At 53.4% G+C, this 15,664-nt stretch overlaps 1 protein-coding gene across 2 annotated transcripts; it reads right to left on the bottom strand.

Annotated features, from left to right (window-relative positions):
* Positions 1 to 168: 168 nt before the first annotated feature.
* Positions 169 to 14,479, bottom strand: LOC127039693 (monocarboxylate transporter 13-like). Of its 2 annotated transcripts, none has more exons than XM_050933542.1 (5): positions 14,450 to 14,479; positions 8,304 to 8,514; positions 8,023 to 8,166; positions 2,088 to 2,855; positions 169 to 1,422 (listed from the first exon to the last, which is right to left on the bottom strand). In XM_050933542.1, the coding sequence occupies exons 2-5, from the start codon at positions 8,503 to 8,505 to the stop codon at positions 1,175 to 1,177; spliced, it is 1,362 nt and encodes a 453-aa protein (XP_050789499.1). In that variant the 5' UTR covers positions 8,506 to 8,514; positions 14,450 to 14,479; the 3' UTR covers positions 169 to 1,174. The 2 variants fall into 2 exon arrangements, with proteins under 2 accessions (XP_050789499.1, XP_050789498.1); XM_050933541.1 differs by lacking the exon at positions 14,450 to 14,479 and adding an exon at positions 14,128 to 14,385.
* Between the last annotated feature and the right edge of the window lie 1,185 nt (positions 14,480 to 15,664).

Below are 15,664 nucleotides of genomic sequence, written 5' to 3'. Positions count from 1 at the left end.
AGATGAACTTTCACACCGCTCTGCTTCTATGAGGCACTTTCAACCTTTGGTCCACCTAGTCCGGAGGCGGGGGGGACACGCACTCTGGCCGCTTTCAAGCTACAGTCACGTCCACTTGGGTCCCTTCCTCTCCCGCGCTGGTCAGGGAACCATGAACTCGGACACCTGCCAGAGGAATTGTCTGGTTTTAATTCCCCCCCCCTTAACACAGCTCTGTTCCAGAAAAGGTGGCACTCGAAACCACCGCTTTTGTCCCCTCTCAAAACTGTCATTTCTCGAAATACCCCCCTCCCCCATTTTAAATCACCAAATACTACCTTTTGAAGGGTAAACGATGCCCCCTGAGACCCCCCCCTTTCCTTCCCCAGCCACACCCGTCTAATTACACATCTAGCAGCACAAAATCCATAAATCCGGGCAGGGGGGAGACGTTTTTACATCGGTAACTGCATTTCTGGGCTCTGGGACATCCCTCATGCCCCCGGAGTGGGGTGCAAAGCTGGGTGTCCATTTCAAGCCAGCCATTCCCAGAAGCAAGTAGGAAAACTGAGGCAGGGGCCTGCTGACCACGAGATTACAGGATGGGGCCTTTTACTTCCCTGTTTGCATACACCTGCCCTCGCTGGGGCAGTGCTATATTTCCCCAAATGAATGGAGCAGCCTGATCCCCCTCCCCCTTTATAAAACATTCTCTGCGTTAGACCCAGGCTCTGATCTAATTTCTGTTCCTCGCTGGGGTCCCCTCCCGTTCCTCAGTGTCCTCCCCACATTATGGACCTAGGCTTCCAGCCCATGGGAGGCACCGGAGAATCCAGGAGGGCAAGGGTGGTAGTGAAGTGGCTTATTTCTGTGAAGGAACATCCTTCTAAGTCGAGATGTTGAAGAGGGGGGTGGCAGGGAAGAGAGAGAAAACTGTAGGACCCCTCCCCAGGCTCGAATTTACCACATTAAGCCTTCCAGAACCTGGTTATGGTCGCACTGAAGGAGGTTCACTCCAGGGATCAGAGGATACAAACAGGGGATTGGACCCCTGAGAGAGGAGGAGAAACCCCATGCTGTAATAATGGATTGAGGGGCCCCAACAGAGCTGCGGGGGGTAGGATGGAGCTGTCCCTCCTTGGTCCCCCTCCCCTTCACCCAGCCACTGGCCGGCACCGCCAGCACCCCCTTGTAGTCACGTCGGCTTCCTGAGATCTTGGCTTCTGGCCAGACAGTCTCTGTCCTGGGAGGAATGTTTCCCACAGGCCGGTGTCAATAGGGACGGCTCTGTCCCGGCCTCCACCTGGCTGCAGGCAGGAGAGGAGGAGCTCAGACAGGAAAAGAAGTTGGGTAGAGTGACCAAAACCAGGCTTCCGGCCAAGAGGAAAGCCCCAGCTGCCAAGAAAGAGGCCGTGTAGTTCCCAGTCATGTCCCGCAACCAACCTGGAACAGAGAAAAGACCGAGTCATCTAGAGCAACAGCCGGAAAACCCAGGGCGAGCTAGAACAACAGCCAGAGAACATAGGGCAACCTAGAACACGAAAGCAAATCGAGAATGGCACAAGAGCCAAGTGTGATCTAGAACAACATCCAGAGAGCACGGGGCAACCTAGAACATGAAGATGACCAAGAATATCATACAAACCCAAGGTGACCTAAAACAATATCAAGAGAATGTAGGGAAAACTAGAACATGGAGGTGACCTATAGCACCATAAGAACCCAGGGTGACTTAGATCTAAACCTAGGGTGACCTAGAACCACAGTGACCCAGAATGAGGTCACAAGGACCTTGTGAGGTCTAGCCTGTTGGAGCAGGGGGAACTGGGCGTCAGGACTGCTGGGTTCTATCCCCACCTCTGGGCCTATCTCCAGGGGCTACCAAAATGGGGTTGGAGGGCAGCTAATCCCAAGCAGGATGATGTTCACGTGTCAACCACTGGTCCCAAGACCAGGGTGGGTGCTAGGAGTTTTGGCTCTAAGAAGGCCCAAGACTATGACTGAAGGTTACAGGGAAAAGGGTAGGCCTGGGGATTGATTTACTGGGGTGGGGGGAGCTCGTTTCCAACTAATTGAACAGGAGAAGAAGGAAGCCAGTGGCCATATACCAGAGAACGGTGCTCCCAGAAGCCCGCCGATGCTCTCCATCATCTGCAGCAGCCCCATCGAGCCGAAAATCCGCCCAATGCCCACGATTTCCGGCAGGATGGAAAAGACCACGGGGGTGAGCGCCCCGGAGAAGAACCCGTAGCAGATGCTGATGGCCATCAGCAACGGGTAGCTGCGTCCCAGAGGCACCAGCGCCAAGGAGATGCCAGTCAGGGAGGTCCAGGCCACCAAGATGTGGACGAGGCGGAAAGCCCGGCAGTCGGCCAGCCAACCCGAGAGGAGGCGGCCAGACAGGTCGGCCACAGCTGCCACGGACATGAGGAAGGCAGCCTGGTACTCATCGAAGCCCAGCTCCCAGGCTCGGGCCACCAAGTGGACATAGGGAATGAAGTAGCCGGTGTTGATCAAGGTCACGGCCAGGACAAATCTCATGAAAGGCCAGTGGGACAGCAAAGGCAGGCCAAAGAGGGTGGAAAGCTTCCCCAGGCAGCTCCCGCCAGGGTCCCTGGGGCCGGCCAGGTCCTCCTTGAGGGTCAGGGGGCGAATGAGGGCTCCGCATACCACCAGGTTGAAGGACATGCCGGCCACCACCAGGAGGGCCCCCCGCCAGGCGTAGGTGTCCACCAGGAACTGGAAGAGCGGGGAGAAGGCGAAGGAGGACAGGCCCACGCCCATGAAGGCCAAGCCCGTGGCGAACGTCCGGCGCTTTTTGAAGTAACGGGCCACCGAGGCCACGGAGGGCGTGAAGACCAAGGCCCACCCGAAGCCTGCAAAAAAGGGAAGGGGGGTAGAAAATACACCCGTCAGGGCCCCTGCAACCACATCCAGGTTGTTATGGCAACAGCCCAGGACATGGCCACAAATGAGACTGTTTTGGGCCCGTCCACTTTTTCCTCGTTTTTCCAAAATGGCTGCCGTGTGGCTGCAGCCATTTTGAATGAGGCCTAGCTCCTTACGCCTCTAACTCCCTACAGTGGCGGACATTTTAAAATTTGTCCAACTCCTTCTCCCTACCCCCACCCGTCAACCGGTGACCACTTTGATGAGCCTCTCTTTCCTTTGATGCCCTTCGTCCCCAAACTGTCCCCCTCAGTGGCAGCCATTTTGAATAATAGTCTGGCTCCTTCCCTGTAGCCCCACAGAATGGCAGCCATTTTGAAAAGGCCCTGCTCCTTTCCCCTCTGGACCCACAGTTCCTCCCACATACCCGCCTCCCAACTGTCCCCCTCATAAGCAGCCATTTTGAATAAGGTCTGGCTCCTTCTCTGTGGACCCACAGTTCCCCCCCTCCCTCCCAGGATGACAGCCATTTTGAAAAGGCCCCACTCCTTCCCCCCCCCGCTCTCCTCACGCCAAACAACTTCCCCACTGATTCCACAGACACAGTGGCAGCCATGTTGAATAAGACCTGGCTCCTTCCCCTCCTTGGGTCCATGGTTGCCCCCTCACATGATGGTAGCCATTTTGAAGAAGGCCCACCTCCTTCCCCCTGCCCCCCCCCATGGCAGCCATTTTGAATATGGTCTGGCTCCTTCCCCCTGGGCCTATAGTTCTCCATCTTTTCCCTACCGTCCCTTCCCCACGGCTCCTGCACCCCACTGATCCCCCCCACCTCCCCATTTTCTACCCCAGCACAAAGATATAACTGTGCACCAGTTGTCATTTGGTATGATTAGGGTCTATACAGGGTTGGCTCTCTTTTCTGGGGGGGGTATGGGAGATGAAGGGGGGGCATTTGATGATAATGCCCTGCCCTCTCCACCCATGGCCCCCGCCCTCCTTTTTCCACCCTCCACACCCTCACCGCAGCCCTGGAGCTGTGGCGGGGGGAGATTTTGCCAGCAGCCCCAAATATTGGCTGGGGTTCCTGGGCATAACCCGCCACTGACACCCCCCCACCCCCACCCGGCGGTCTGAGATTTGGGGAGGCTTAGCGACCCCCACCCTGCATTATGTGCCAGCCACGCCCTTTCAGAAGTCTGACTGGTCTTGTGTCCCCCACAAGTATCACCTCCCTTAAAAACGACTGCGACGTTACACTCCATAATGTTTGATGGAAATACGCTAATATGATGTAACTGGAATAAACTTCATGCAAAAGGTCTCCTGTAAGGTATCGTTACAAAGCTTATCATCCACCGAGTGTGTTCATCCTGTTTGTATGCATGGATCAGTCTTGTATCTGAAACTAGAAATATGAACTATACCTCTGAGGTCATCGCAATTATGCAAAGTGTTGGCCATTAATGGTGGTGTAGAGCCTTGATGGCTCCCCTCGACTAGGACAATTGGTTGCAACTGGTTTGTTTACCTGCAAGCCTTCGTGGGGTACGTGGGGGCCAACCCAGGAAGAATGGAGGCTGGGATCTTACAGGACATAGACTCATAGCAGATTAGGAGGAGTCTAACCTATGAAAGAATTGTGGAATTGGTCCTGCTTTGAGCAGGAGGTTGGACTAGATACCTGCAGAGGTCCCTTCCACCCTGATATTCTATGAAAGAAACGTATTAGAACACCTCTGAGGGTGAGATTGACCTGTATTCAGTTCCCTAATGTATTAGGCTTAGATGTGTGTGTTTTGTTTTATTTTGCTTGGTGACTTACGTTGTTCTGGTTGTTATTACTTGGATCCACTTAAAAACTACTTTTTATACTCAATAAAAATCACTTTTGTTTATTGATAAACCCAGAGAAAGTGATTAACACCGGGGGAGCAAACAGCTGTGCATCTCTCTCTCAGTGTTATTATGAGTTTACTCTGTATAAAGCTTTAAACAGAGTGCGGAAGTAGAGAAAGAACTGACAGGGATTCAAAGGGGATTTCAACGCACGACAGTCTCCGTTCGCAAGAGGCAGGCTAGCTGTAACCCTAATAACGCGAGATCTGTAGACGCGAGGAGTGCGTGAGGCGAGTGAGAAAAAACTGTGTGAGAAGTTGTTGCGACCTTGTGTCGATAAATATGGAATATAGACTAGAGTCCAAATAAGTGAGAAAAATAACATGTTGAGGTGACCTACGTATACACAACATGCAGGTGTTGCTTATTATTGTATGTAACAAAAAGTATAAATGCTTGCTGGAATTGTTTACCTGTACAGAGACCTGCCTAGGAGGGGGAAAACCCTGTGTCCTAGCGCACTCTCTCCCTCTATGCAATTGCTTGAGAATAAAGTATCTGACTTTGCTGCACCCAACCAGAGAGTGAGAACTATGTTTTTCTCCGACAAGAGTAAAATGGATTTGGATCCCATTGGGAGCTGGGGGTCTGGGTGCTGGAGAAAGTAGCCGAGTTAGCGTTCACTTAAAGCCTCTAGACCTCGACTCTGGGTTGCAGCAGGCGTGTGTGTCTGGCTCAACCAGGCAGGGTTCTGGAGTCCCAAGCTGGCAGGGAAAACAGGCTCCGAGGTAATCTCAGCACATCAGGTGACAGTCCCAAGGGGGTCTCTGTGACGGAACCCGTCACACATACAAAAGTGTCACAGACCACTAGGACGGAAAACTAGCTTCCTTGCTCCTTTTTACCATAGCATTATAAAACCAATTGATTGGAATATCAATTTTGGACTAACCTATATAGAGCTCTACCAACCAGTCGTGGTTTGTAAGCACTCTCTTTGTACGGACTTCATTAGTGCTCTTTACGGCACCTGTCGTAAAACCAGGCAAATATCTAGATGTACCCCCTGGAAAACCTTGGCGTAGACCCATGGCTCTAGTGTCCGGGGGAAAAAGCATTCAGGGGGAAGAAAACCAGGAAGCAGATAGCCGGAGGGGCAGAGAGGCTTTGTGATGCTTAGAAAAATGTCATTTCTTCCCCACTGAATAACTCCCCAAAACAGCAAAGGAATTGCACCGGTGCATGCTGATTCGGTGGGATGACGCGGGTCAGTGTGACAAGAACAAGGGGGCGGGGCAGAATAGCGCCAAGTAGCCACCACTCTCAGAGGCTGCTGGGAGTAGGCGGAGCCTGCGGGGCATATATAAGCCAGATCCGCGGAGCAGAGGCAAGATCCAAGGAGATTGAAAGACTGCCAAGGGGAAAAATAGCCCCAGAAAGGAGGCGGAGCAGTGGTTTTCAAGGGGGTTTGCAGTTTAAGAAAAGCCAGACTGGGTCAGATCAAAGGTCCAGCTAGCCCAGATTCTCTGCAGCTTGAGGTCTTCTAACCACAATTTGAGGACTTCAATAACTCAGACATAGATTAGGGGTTTGTTACAGGAGTGGGTGGGTGAGATTCTGTGGCCTGCATTGTGCAGGAGGTCAGACTAGATGATCATAATGGTCCCTTCTGACCTTAAAGTCTATGAGTCTAAGTGATCCATCCCCTGTTGCCCATTCCCAGCTTCTGGCAATCAGAGCTTGGGGACCAGGGAATCCAAAGGGGTCCGCACCTCCATTATGTTTGAAAGCCACCGAGGTTGAAAGCCACCGAGTGAGAGGGTTCTGGGCTCCGATATAAGCCAGATCGGACTCACGGCTGAAAGGAAGAGAACCAACATCTCAAGAAGATCGGAGGTCTGCGAAGGGGAAAAACTAGCTCTGGAAAGGGATGTCACCACAATGAGGTATTGACTTTGGGGAGAGGTGAGACACCGACGGGAATTTGCCTCCTACAGAAATTTTGGACTTGTCTCAGAGGAACTGATGGGTAAATGGGACGAAAGACTTGGCGTATATAGATGATAATAAATTGGATTTGGATATCTGGCACTGGTGAGGCCACATCTGGAGTGCTGCTTCCAGTTTTGGGGCCCCCGCTACAGAAAGGATGTGGACAAATTGGAGAGAGTCCAGCAGAGGGCAACAAAAATCATCAGGGGGCTGAGGCACATGATTTATGAGGAGAAGCTGAGGGAACTGGGGTTATTTAGTCTGCAGAAGAGTGAGGGAGGATTTGATAGCAGCCTTCAACTACCTGCAGGTGGGTTCCAAAGAGGATGGAGCTTGGCCGTTCTCAGTGGTGGCAGATGACAGAACAAGGAGCAATGGTCTCAAGCTGTAGTGGGGGAGGTCTAGGTTGGATATTATGAAACATTATTTCACGAGGAGGGTGGTGAAGCAGTGGAATGGGTTCCCTAGGGAGGTGGTGGAATCTCCTTCCTTAGAGGTTTTTAAGGCCTGGCTTGACAAAGCCCTGGCTGGGATGATTTAGTTGGGGTTGGTCCTGCTTTGAGCAGGGGGTGGGACTAGATACTTCCTGAGGTCCCTTTCAACACTGATGTTCTACGATTCTATGATATATGAGCATTCCTGCGGTTGGGCATTGGTCTTGTCCAAAAAACAACTATCAAATGACTTGTTAATTAATTTTAAAGCGAAGCAGTGGTCCATATGGATAAGAGGAAATACTCTGAAATCCAGTTTTGTTTGGACACGTGATGTGGACCACTTCTGTTTTTATGGCTACCAAGGTCTAACTTTTTCAACCTCTGCATCTGTTGGCCCACAGTTGTCCGACCAGCCCTTGTGATTTCCCGCTGCTGTGCAAATTTCAATCAGTAAGAACCGGGGAGGGGAAAAAAAAATGCCTCATCCATCGTTTTATGTAATGGTGCATGTTTAAAATCACTAACAATTGAAAAAATAAACTGGTTCCAACCCGTGATCTTACGCAACTGTGAAAGCGTAAGCTGGTAAAAATCTCAAAGAGATGCTTTAAAAATAAAAGCATTGAAATTATCCATAGAAATTATCAAAAAAACCCAACACTGAATGCTGCCAAGTCTTAGCTCGGGTCATTACGAGCACCAGGCTGTCTGGACTCAGGAAAAGGCAAAATGCAATGAAATGAAACTCTTTAAACACACCACCGACAAGAACTGGTCATTCCTGTTTGGAATACCTGATATTAGACCCAGAATCCCTTGCTCCTGGTCTTGGGTAAGGATACTCCCAGAGTGCACTGAGGCAGGGGGAGCTCAGGGAGGGACCTACCTGACAGCAGCCCGATGCTCAGATACAGGTGGGTCAGGCTGGTGGCGAAGGAAGCCAGGAGCATGCCCAGCCCCGAGAGGAAGCCCCCGGCCATCACCACGGGACGCGCGCCGTACTGCGTGCTGAGGGCGCTGCCCACCGGACCTGCAGGGGGTGGCAGAGAGACACCAGTCGGGCCCTTGTTAACCTGCGATGCAGCTGACTCTGGGGGAGGAGTGGGGTTCTCCCTCCTACCCTCCAGAAAAAGAGGGTCAGGATCCCCTGCCCACCACCAAACTCACTAGCAAATTGCTGCACCGCGATCCCGATGGAGGTGATCCAGGACACCCGCCCTGACAGCTCCCCGAAGTACCCCACAAACTCCATGAAGAAGACGCCGAAGGAGCGGATCACCCCGAAAACCAGCGCCGACTGGAAGAAGGCGGCCAGCACCACCATCCAGCCCCAGCCCCCGTCAGGGGGTTCGGGGTGCACCACCGGCATTGGGGCTCACTGTAGGAGAAAAAGGGGCATTAGAAAAGGCTATTTTGCCCTGGAGTACAGGCCCTCCAGTCCCGGCCTCTCCCAGCAGGGAGCGCTGTGGGGTGTGAGTCAGGGGGCTGGCTGTGGGGGGAGCTCCCGGCTCCTCCAGTTCCACCCTCTCCCAGCAGGGGGCACTGTGGGGTGCAGGGCAGGGGGGCTGGCTGGAGGAGAAGCTACCGGCTCCTCCAGTACCAGCCTCTCCCAGCAGGGGGCGCTGTGGGGTCCAGGGCAGGGGGGCTGGCTGCATTTTCCCTCCCTTTGCATCTCTCGCGTGGGCTCAAAACTGCCCCCCACAAAAAGACTCCATGCCCGGGGCTCTGGGTGGCCCCCCACCTGCCCCTCTCCCCATACCAGGGGCCCCTATTCTCTTTGCATCCCCTGTCTCTCCCAATGCCAGGGGCCCCCATACCGCTCCATCTTATTTCTCGTCTTTCTGTCTAGGAGATTGACACCCTATGTGACCAATGCAGTCAGCCCCATTAAGAGGGGCACCATTCAGCGGGAAGACCCTAATTTCTGCCCTCCCACAGTCCTTCATTCTATAGGCAATCCCAGAGGCACGCACTGAGGCCAGGGGTGACCCCCTCAAATCAACAGGCGTCTCCCCACTGCTAGACCCTGTGGATGAAGCTAGATCGGAACGAAGCCCTCTTCATCCAGAGAGTGTCCACAGATATTCAGTGCACAATTAAACCAGCCATATCATGTGCAAAGGAGAGCGAAGATGCTACCACCCGGAACAACAGATGCCAATGAAAGCTCTCCTGCCCGTCGGGAAACGTACGCAATGCTTGAAGCCGGCCTTGCAATAACTTTGGGTCTCCAGACCTGGTCAGTAGCAGAAATGAGTGTGAAGTTTGCGGACAATACCAACCCAGGAAGGGTTGCAAGTGCCTTGGAGGGTAGGATTAAAATTCAAAGTGATCTGGACAAACTGGAGAAATGGTCTGAAGTCAATTGGATGAAATTCAATAAGGACAAATGCAAAGTCCTCCACTTAGGAAGGAAGAATCAGATGCACGCATACAAAATGGGAAAAAGACTGCCTAGGAAGGAGAACTGCAGAAAAGGATCTGGGGGTCATAACGGATCACAACCTCAATACTAGTCAGCAGAGTGACCCTGTTGCAAAAAAAAAAAGCAGCAAACATCATTCTTGTATCCATATATTAGCAGGAGCGTTGTAAGCCAGACACAAGAGAAGTCATTCTTCCACTCTACTCCGCACTGATTAGGCCTCCACTGGAGGATTGTGTCCAGTTCTGAGCGGCACATTTCAGGAAAAATGTGGCCAAATTGGAGCGATTCCAGAGAAAAGCAACACAAACGATGAAAAATCTGGAAAACATGAGTGACAAGGGAAGATTGAAAAAATTGGGTGTTTAGTCTGGAGAAGAGAAGACTGAGAGGGGACATGATACCAGTTTTTGAGGACATAAAAGGTTGTTTCGAGGAGGAGGGAGAAAAATTGTTCTTAACTTCTGAGGATAGGACCTTGGTAGCCATAAAAACAGAAGTGGTCCACATCACGTGTCCAAACAACGCTGAATTTCAGGCTATTCGAAGAAAAATTGTTCTTCTTAACCTCTACACAGAACAAGAAGCAGCAGGCTTAAATTGCAGCAAGGGTGGTTTAGGCTGGACATCAGGAAAAACTTCCTAACTGTCAAGGTGGTTAAGCACTGGAATAAATTGCTGAGGGAGGTTGTGGGATCTCCATCATGGGAGATTTTTAAGAGCACATTAGACAAACAACTGTCAGGTGCTCGACCGCCGCCACGGTCCTTCATCTGGTGCCCGCCAGACGAAAAGTTTGGGGCCCACCGGTCTAGATAATACCTAGTCCTGCCTTGAGGGCAGGGGACTGGACTAGATGCCCTCTCGAGGTCCCTTCCAGTCCTATAATTCTATGATTCAGCAATTCGTAGCTTGTGATATACGAGCAAAGCGCAGAAGAACAGAGCACTGGAATGGGTTCCCTAGGGAGGTGGTGGAATCTCCTTCCTTAGAGGTTTAAGGCCTGGCTTGACAAAGACCTGGCTGCGATGATTTAGCTGGGGATTGGTCCTGCTTTGAGCACAGGGTTGGACTAGATACCTCCTGAGGTCTCTTCCAACCCTAATATTCTACGATTCTACAAACCCAAGTTGAAAACATTAGATTTGGGAGGGCGGGGATTTGGGGTGCTTGCCCCCAAAAGTACATAACAGCCATCCTGGGTCAGACCAAAGGTTCATCTAGCCCACTGTCCTGTCTTCCGACAGACGCTTCGGAGGGAACAAACAGAACTAAGTATCAGAGGGTAGCCGTGTTAGTCTGGATCTGTAAAAGCAGCAAAGAATCCTGTGGCACCTTATAGACTAACAGACGTTTTGGAGCATGAGCTTTCGTGGGTGAATACCCACTTCCTCAGATGCATGTAATGGAAATATCCAGGGGCAGGTATATATATGTGTGCTAGCAAGCAAGCTAGAGATAACGAGGTCAGTTCAATCAGGGAGGATGAGGCTCTGTTCTAGCAGTTGAGGTGTGAAAACCAAGAGAGGAGAAACTGGTTCTGTAATTGGCAAGCCATTCACAGTCTTTGTTCAATCCTGAGCTGATGGTGTCAAATTTGCAGATGAACTGAAGCTCAGCAGTTTCTCTTTGAAGTCTGGTCCTGAAGTTTTTTTGCTGCAGGATGGCCACCTTAAGGTCTGCTATAGTGTGGCCAGGGAGGTTGAAGTGCTCTCCCACAGGTTTTTGTATATTGCCATTCCTAATGTCTGATTTGTGTCCATTTATCCTTTTCCGTAGAGACTGTCCAGTCTGGCCGATGTACATAGCAGAGGGGCATTGCTGGCATATGATGGCGTATATTACATTGGTGGATATGCAGGTGAATGAACCGGTGATGGTGTGGCTGATCTGGTTAGGTCCTGTGATGGTGTCGCTGGTGTAGATATGTGGGCAGAGTTGGCATCGAGGTTTGTTGCATGGATTGGTTCCTGAGCTAGAGTTATTATGGTGTGGTGTGCAGTTACTGGTGAGAATATGTTTCAGGTTGGCAGGTTGTCTGTGGGCAAGGATTGACCTGCCACCCAAGGCCTGTGAAAGTGTGGGATCATTGTCCAGGATGGGTTGTAGATCCTTGATGATGCGTTGGAGTGGTTTTAGCTGGGGGCTGTATGTGATGGCCAGTGAAGTCCTGTTGGTTTCTCTCTTGGGTTTGTCTTGCAGTAGGAGGCTTCTGGGTACACGTCTGGCTCTGTTGATCTGTTTCCTTATTTCCTCGTGTGGGTATTGTAGTTTTGAGAATGCTTGGTGGAGATTTTGTAGGTGTTGGTCTCTGTCTGAGGGGTTAGAGCAGATGCGGTTGTACCTCAGTGCTTGGCTGTAGACAATGGATCGTGTGATGTGCCCAGGATGGAAGCTGGAGGCATGAAGGTAGGCATAGCGGTCGGTGGGTTTTCGATATAGGGTGGTGTTAATGTGACCATCACTTTTCACACCTCAACTGCTAGAACAGGGCCTCATCCTCCCTGATTGAACTGACCTCGTTATCTCTAGCTTGCTTGCTAGCACACATATATATACCTGCCCCTGGATATTTCCATTACATGCATCTGAGGAAGTGGGTATTCACCCACGAAAGCTCATGCTCCAAAACGTCTGTTAAACAGAACCAAGACAACATTTGAGCGTTCGTCCAGGCTGATATTCCCGCATAACCCAAGCCAGGGAACTTCGCCCAAAATAATTCCCAGAGCCGCCCACGCTCTCCGCTGCCTGCTTTCTTCTGTCTTTGCTTCCCGTCATCTTTTGGAGTTGATGACATGGCAATCCGAGCACCTGTTATGCCAGATCTATCGGGATTTTGCAGAACCGCATTCAAGCCCTGGTTCATTTGGGTTTTTGAGAACGTCAAGCCCCTACATGTGTGACGCATTGATCTCGCTTCTAATGTAGGAGTTCTATGGGAGCGCCTGAGCACAGAACCGGTGATGGGGGACTCGTGTGGGTTGCGCCCGAGAGAGAGTTGGTCTGGAGCAGTGGTTTTCAAACTTTTTACTTCTGGCGACCCAGATGAAGAAACTTGATGCCTATGATGCTTCGAATGATTTAGTTGGGGTTGGTCCTGCTTTGAGCAGGGGGTTGGACTAGATCCCTCCTGAGGTCCCTTTCAACCCTGATATTCTATGATTCTATGACCCAAAAGAGCTGGGGATGAGGGGTTTGGGAGGGGCTCAGGGTTGGGGCACAGGGTTGGGGTGCGGGGGTGAAGGCTGCAGGGTGGGGCCGGGAATGAGGGATTCAGGGTGTGGGAGGGGGCTCTGGGCTGGGGAAGGGGTGCTGGAGGGGGTCAGGGCTCTGGGCTGGGGGTGCAGGCTCTGGGCTGGGGCCAGAGATGAGGGATTTGGGGTGCAGGAGGGGGCTCCGGGTTTGGGGAGGGCTCAGGGCTGGGGCAGGGGATTGGGGCACACCCCACACCCCCAGCTCCCATTGGCCTTGCAGTAAATGGTTCGCGACCCACAGTTTGAAAACCACCGGTCTAGATAATACTTAGCCCTGCCATGAGCACAGGGGACTGGACTAGGTGACCTCTCGTGGTCCCTTCCCGTCCTACGATTCTCCAAAGGGAAATTGTTCTGATCAATGGCTTCCTTCACACTTCGCCCCACAAACCACTTAACCAGGTTGCCTTCGGTTTTATGCATCTTGAATAAGGGGTTCTCCGTGCATGGAAGTGACTGGCACGGAAGATGAAGATAGATCGGAATGAAGCCCTCTCAATCCAGAGTCTCCAGAGAGATCCAGGAGCAGCTCCAGTGCTTAAAGGCTTAGCTGACAGACTTTCATTACTGCTTATTAACTCCCACCCGCCCCCGGCCTCCCTTCCACAGGACCCCATTCTGCTTCTGGCTGGTCTGTGCAAAGGTGGTTAACCCACTTTCAGAGCCGATTTAAACAGCCCTTAATCCAAATTAACTTCCCAGTGTAGACAAACCCCTTAAGAGGACCAGAAATTTCTCCCCCCCCCCAGACAGTTAAGAGTAAATCTGCAATAAATTGACCCCCTCAACCCCCCTCCCACAAGGGTGCTGAACTCTATAATCTTGCAACCAGGCTTTTAACATCTTCACCCCCAGCAGTGCCAAGACATACCAGGGTGAACCCACCTCCATAATCCCCAAAATCACATGCCCCCCTCACTGCCCCACAGCAGCAACTCACCCCAGAATCAGCAGCCCCAAAAGCAGCAGAAGGCATCTAGTGGAGGCAGCTGGGTTGGGGGAGAGGGGGCATTACCCCTTTAGCTAGGTGACCCCCCCCACCACAAGCCCACTCCGGGGAAGAGTGAAGCAACAGCAGCTGTGTCGGGGGGGGGCTAGTTTAGAGTCTCCCCCTCCCCCACCACCGGAGCTAGTGTAGCCAGGGTCAAAGTCTATCGAATCGCAGCAGGAAATCAGGGACCCAAACACCATTGCCTCCCTTCTCGCCTCCAGCCTAGGCGGTGTGTGGGCTCCCCCGCCCCTCCCCACCAGGCGTTACACCTGTATACCCGCCTGGTCTCTTATCTCCCCCCCCCCCATCCTTCCTTACCTGACCAAGAATCACATCAGCCTCCACTGGTCTCCCGAGAAAGTCAGGGCAAAAAATCCTCCTCCCACCCGCTGCCCCCCTTTAGAAATCCCCCTCTGGGCGTTATACCCAAATACCAGCCTGCTCCCCCCTCCCCCGCCTTCCCGGGGGCTGGCGATCCAGATCCCCCTTAAGAGGAGGGGGGCGGGGATGCGAGGATCAATGAACCCCACAAATCCGACCCCTCCCCTTCCGCCGGGCGCTACAGCCGGGCCACCCGCTCACGTGGAACGCCGCGGCCGCGCCACCGGGTCGCAACGTTCCAAGGGGGGCGGGGCGCAACCTTGTTGCAACGTTCCAAAGGGGCGGAGCGCACCTGCCGGGCAGAAGAGCCGAGACTGAAGTCGGTGGGCGCAGGCCACGCCCCCTTCGCCCCGCCTCCCGCTCTCACCCCTCCGGAGCCGGCGCAGGCGCAACTGGGCTGCACCGGAGCATCCGCTGGATGGGCTTAATTTTGGCCACGCCTTCTTTCCCTGCCCCCTCCCCCGGGCACGGAGGGGACATCGGGGGTGGGGGCTATGGGGCTGCACAGAGGGGACATCGGGGGCGGGGCCTATGGGGCTGCACAGAGGGGACATTTTGGGTGGGGGTTATGGGGCTGCACAGAGGACACATCGGGGGGCTATGGGGCTGCCCAGAGGGGGACATCAGGGGTGTAGACGTCTGGCATTGAGGCTCGACATTGGGGTGGGGGTTATGGGGCTGCACAGAGGACACATCGGGGGCTATGGGGCTGCACAGAGGGGACATTTTGGGTGCGGGTTATGGGGCTGCACAGAGGCGACATCAGGAGTGGGGGCTATGGGGCTGCACAGAGGAGACATCAGGGGTGGGGGCTATGGGGCTGCACAGAGGGGGACATCAGGGGTGGGGGCTATGGGGCTGCACAGAGGGGGACATTTGGGGTGGGGGCTATGGGGCTGCACAGAGGGGGACATCAGGGGTGGGGGCTATGGGGCTGCACAGAGGGGGACATCAGGGGTGGGGGCTATGGGGCTGCACAGAGGAGACATCAGGGGTGGGGGCTATGGGGCTGCACAGAGGAGACATCAGGGGTGGGGGCTATGGGGCTGCACAGAGGGGGACATCTGGGGTGGGGGCTATGGGGCTGCACAGAGGGGGACATCAGGGGTGGGGGCTATGGGGCTGCACAGAGGGGGACATCAGGGGTGGGGGCTATGGGGCTGCACAGAGGGGGACATCAGGGGTGGGGACTATGGGGCTGCACAGAGGAGACATCAGGAGTGGGGGCTATGGGGCTGCCCAGAGGGGGACATCAGGGCTATAGACGTCTGGCGTTGGGGCTCGACATTTGGGGTGGGGTTATGGGGATGCACAGAGGACACATCGGGGGCTATGGGACTGCACAGAGGAGACATTTGGGGGGTATGGGGCTGCACAGAGGGGGACATTTGGGGTGGGGGCTATGGGGCTGCACAGAGGGGGACATTTGGGGTGGGGGCTATGGGGCTGCACAGAGGGGGACATTTGGGGTGGG

The sequence above is a fragment of the Gopherus flavomarginatus genome, chromosome 23 (assembly GCF_025201925.1).
Source record: "Gopherus flavomarginatus isolate rGopFla2 chromosome 23, rGopFla2.mat.asm, whole genome shotgun sequence".
Taxonomy (NCBI): Eukaryota; Metazoa; Chordata; order Testudines; family Testudinidae; genus Gopherus; species Gopherus flavomarginatus.
This window is presented reverse-complemented; position numbering and strand designations above follow the sequence as displayed.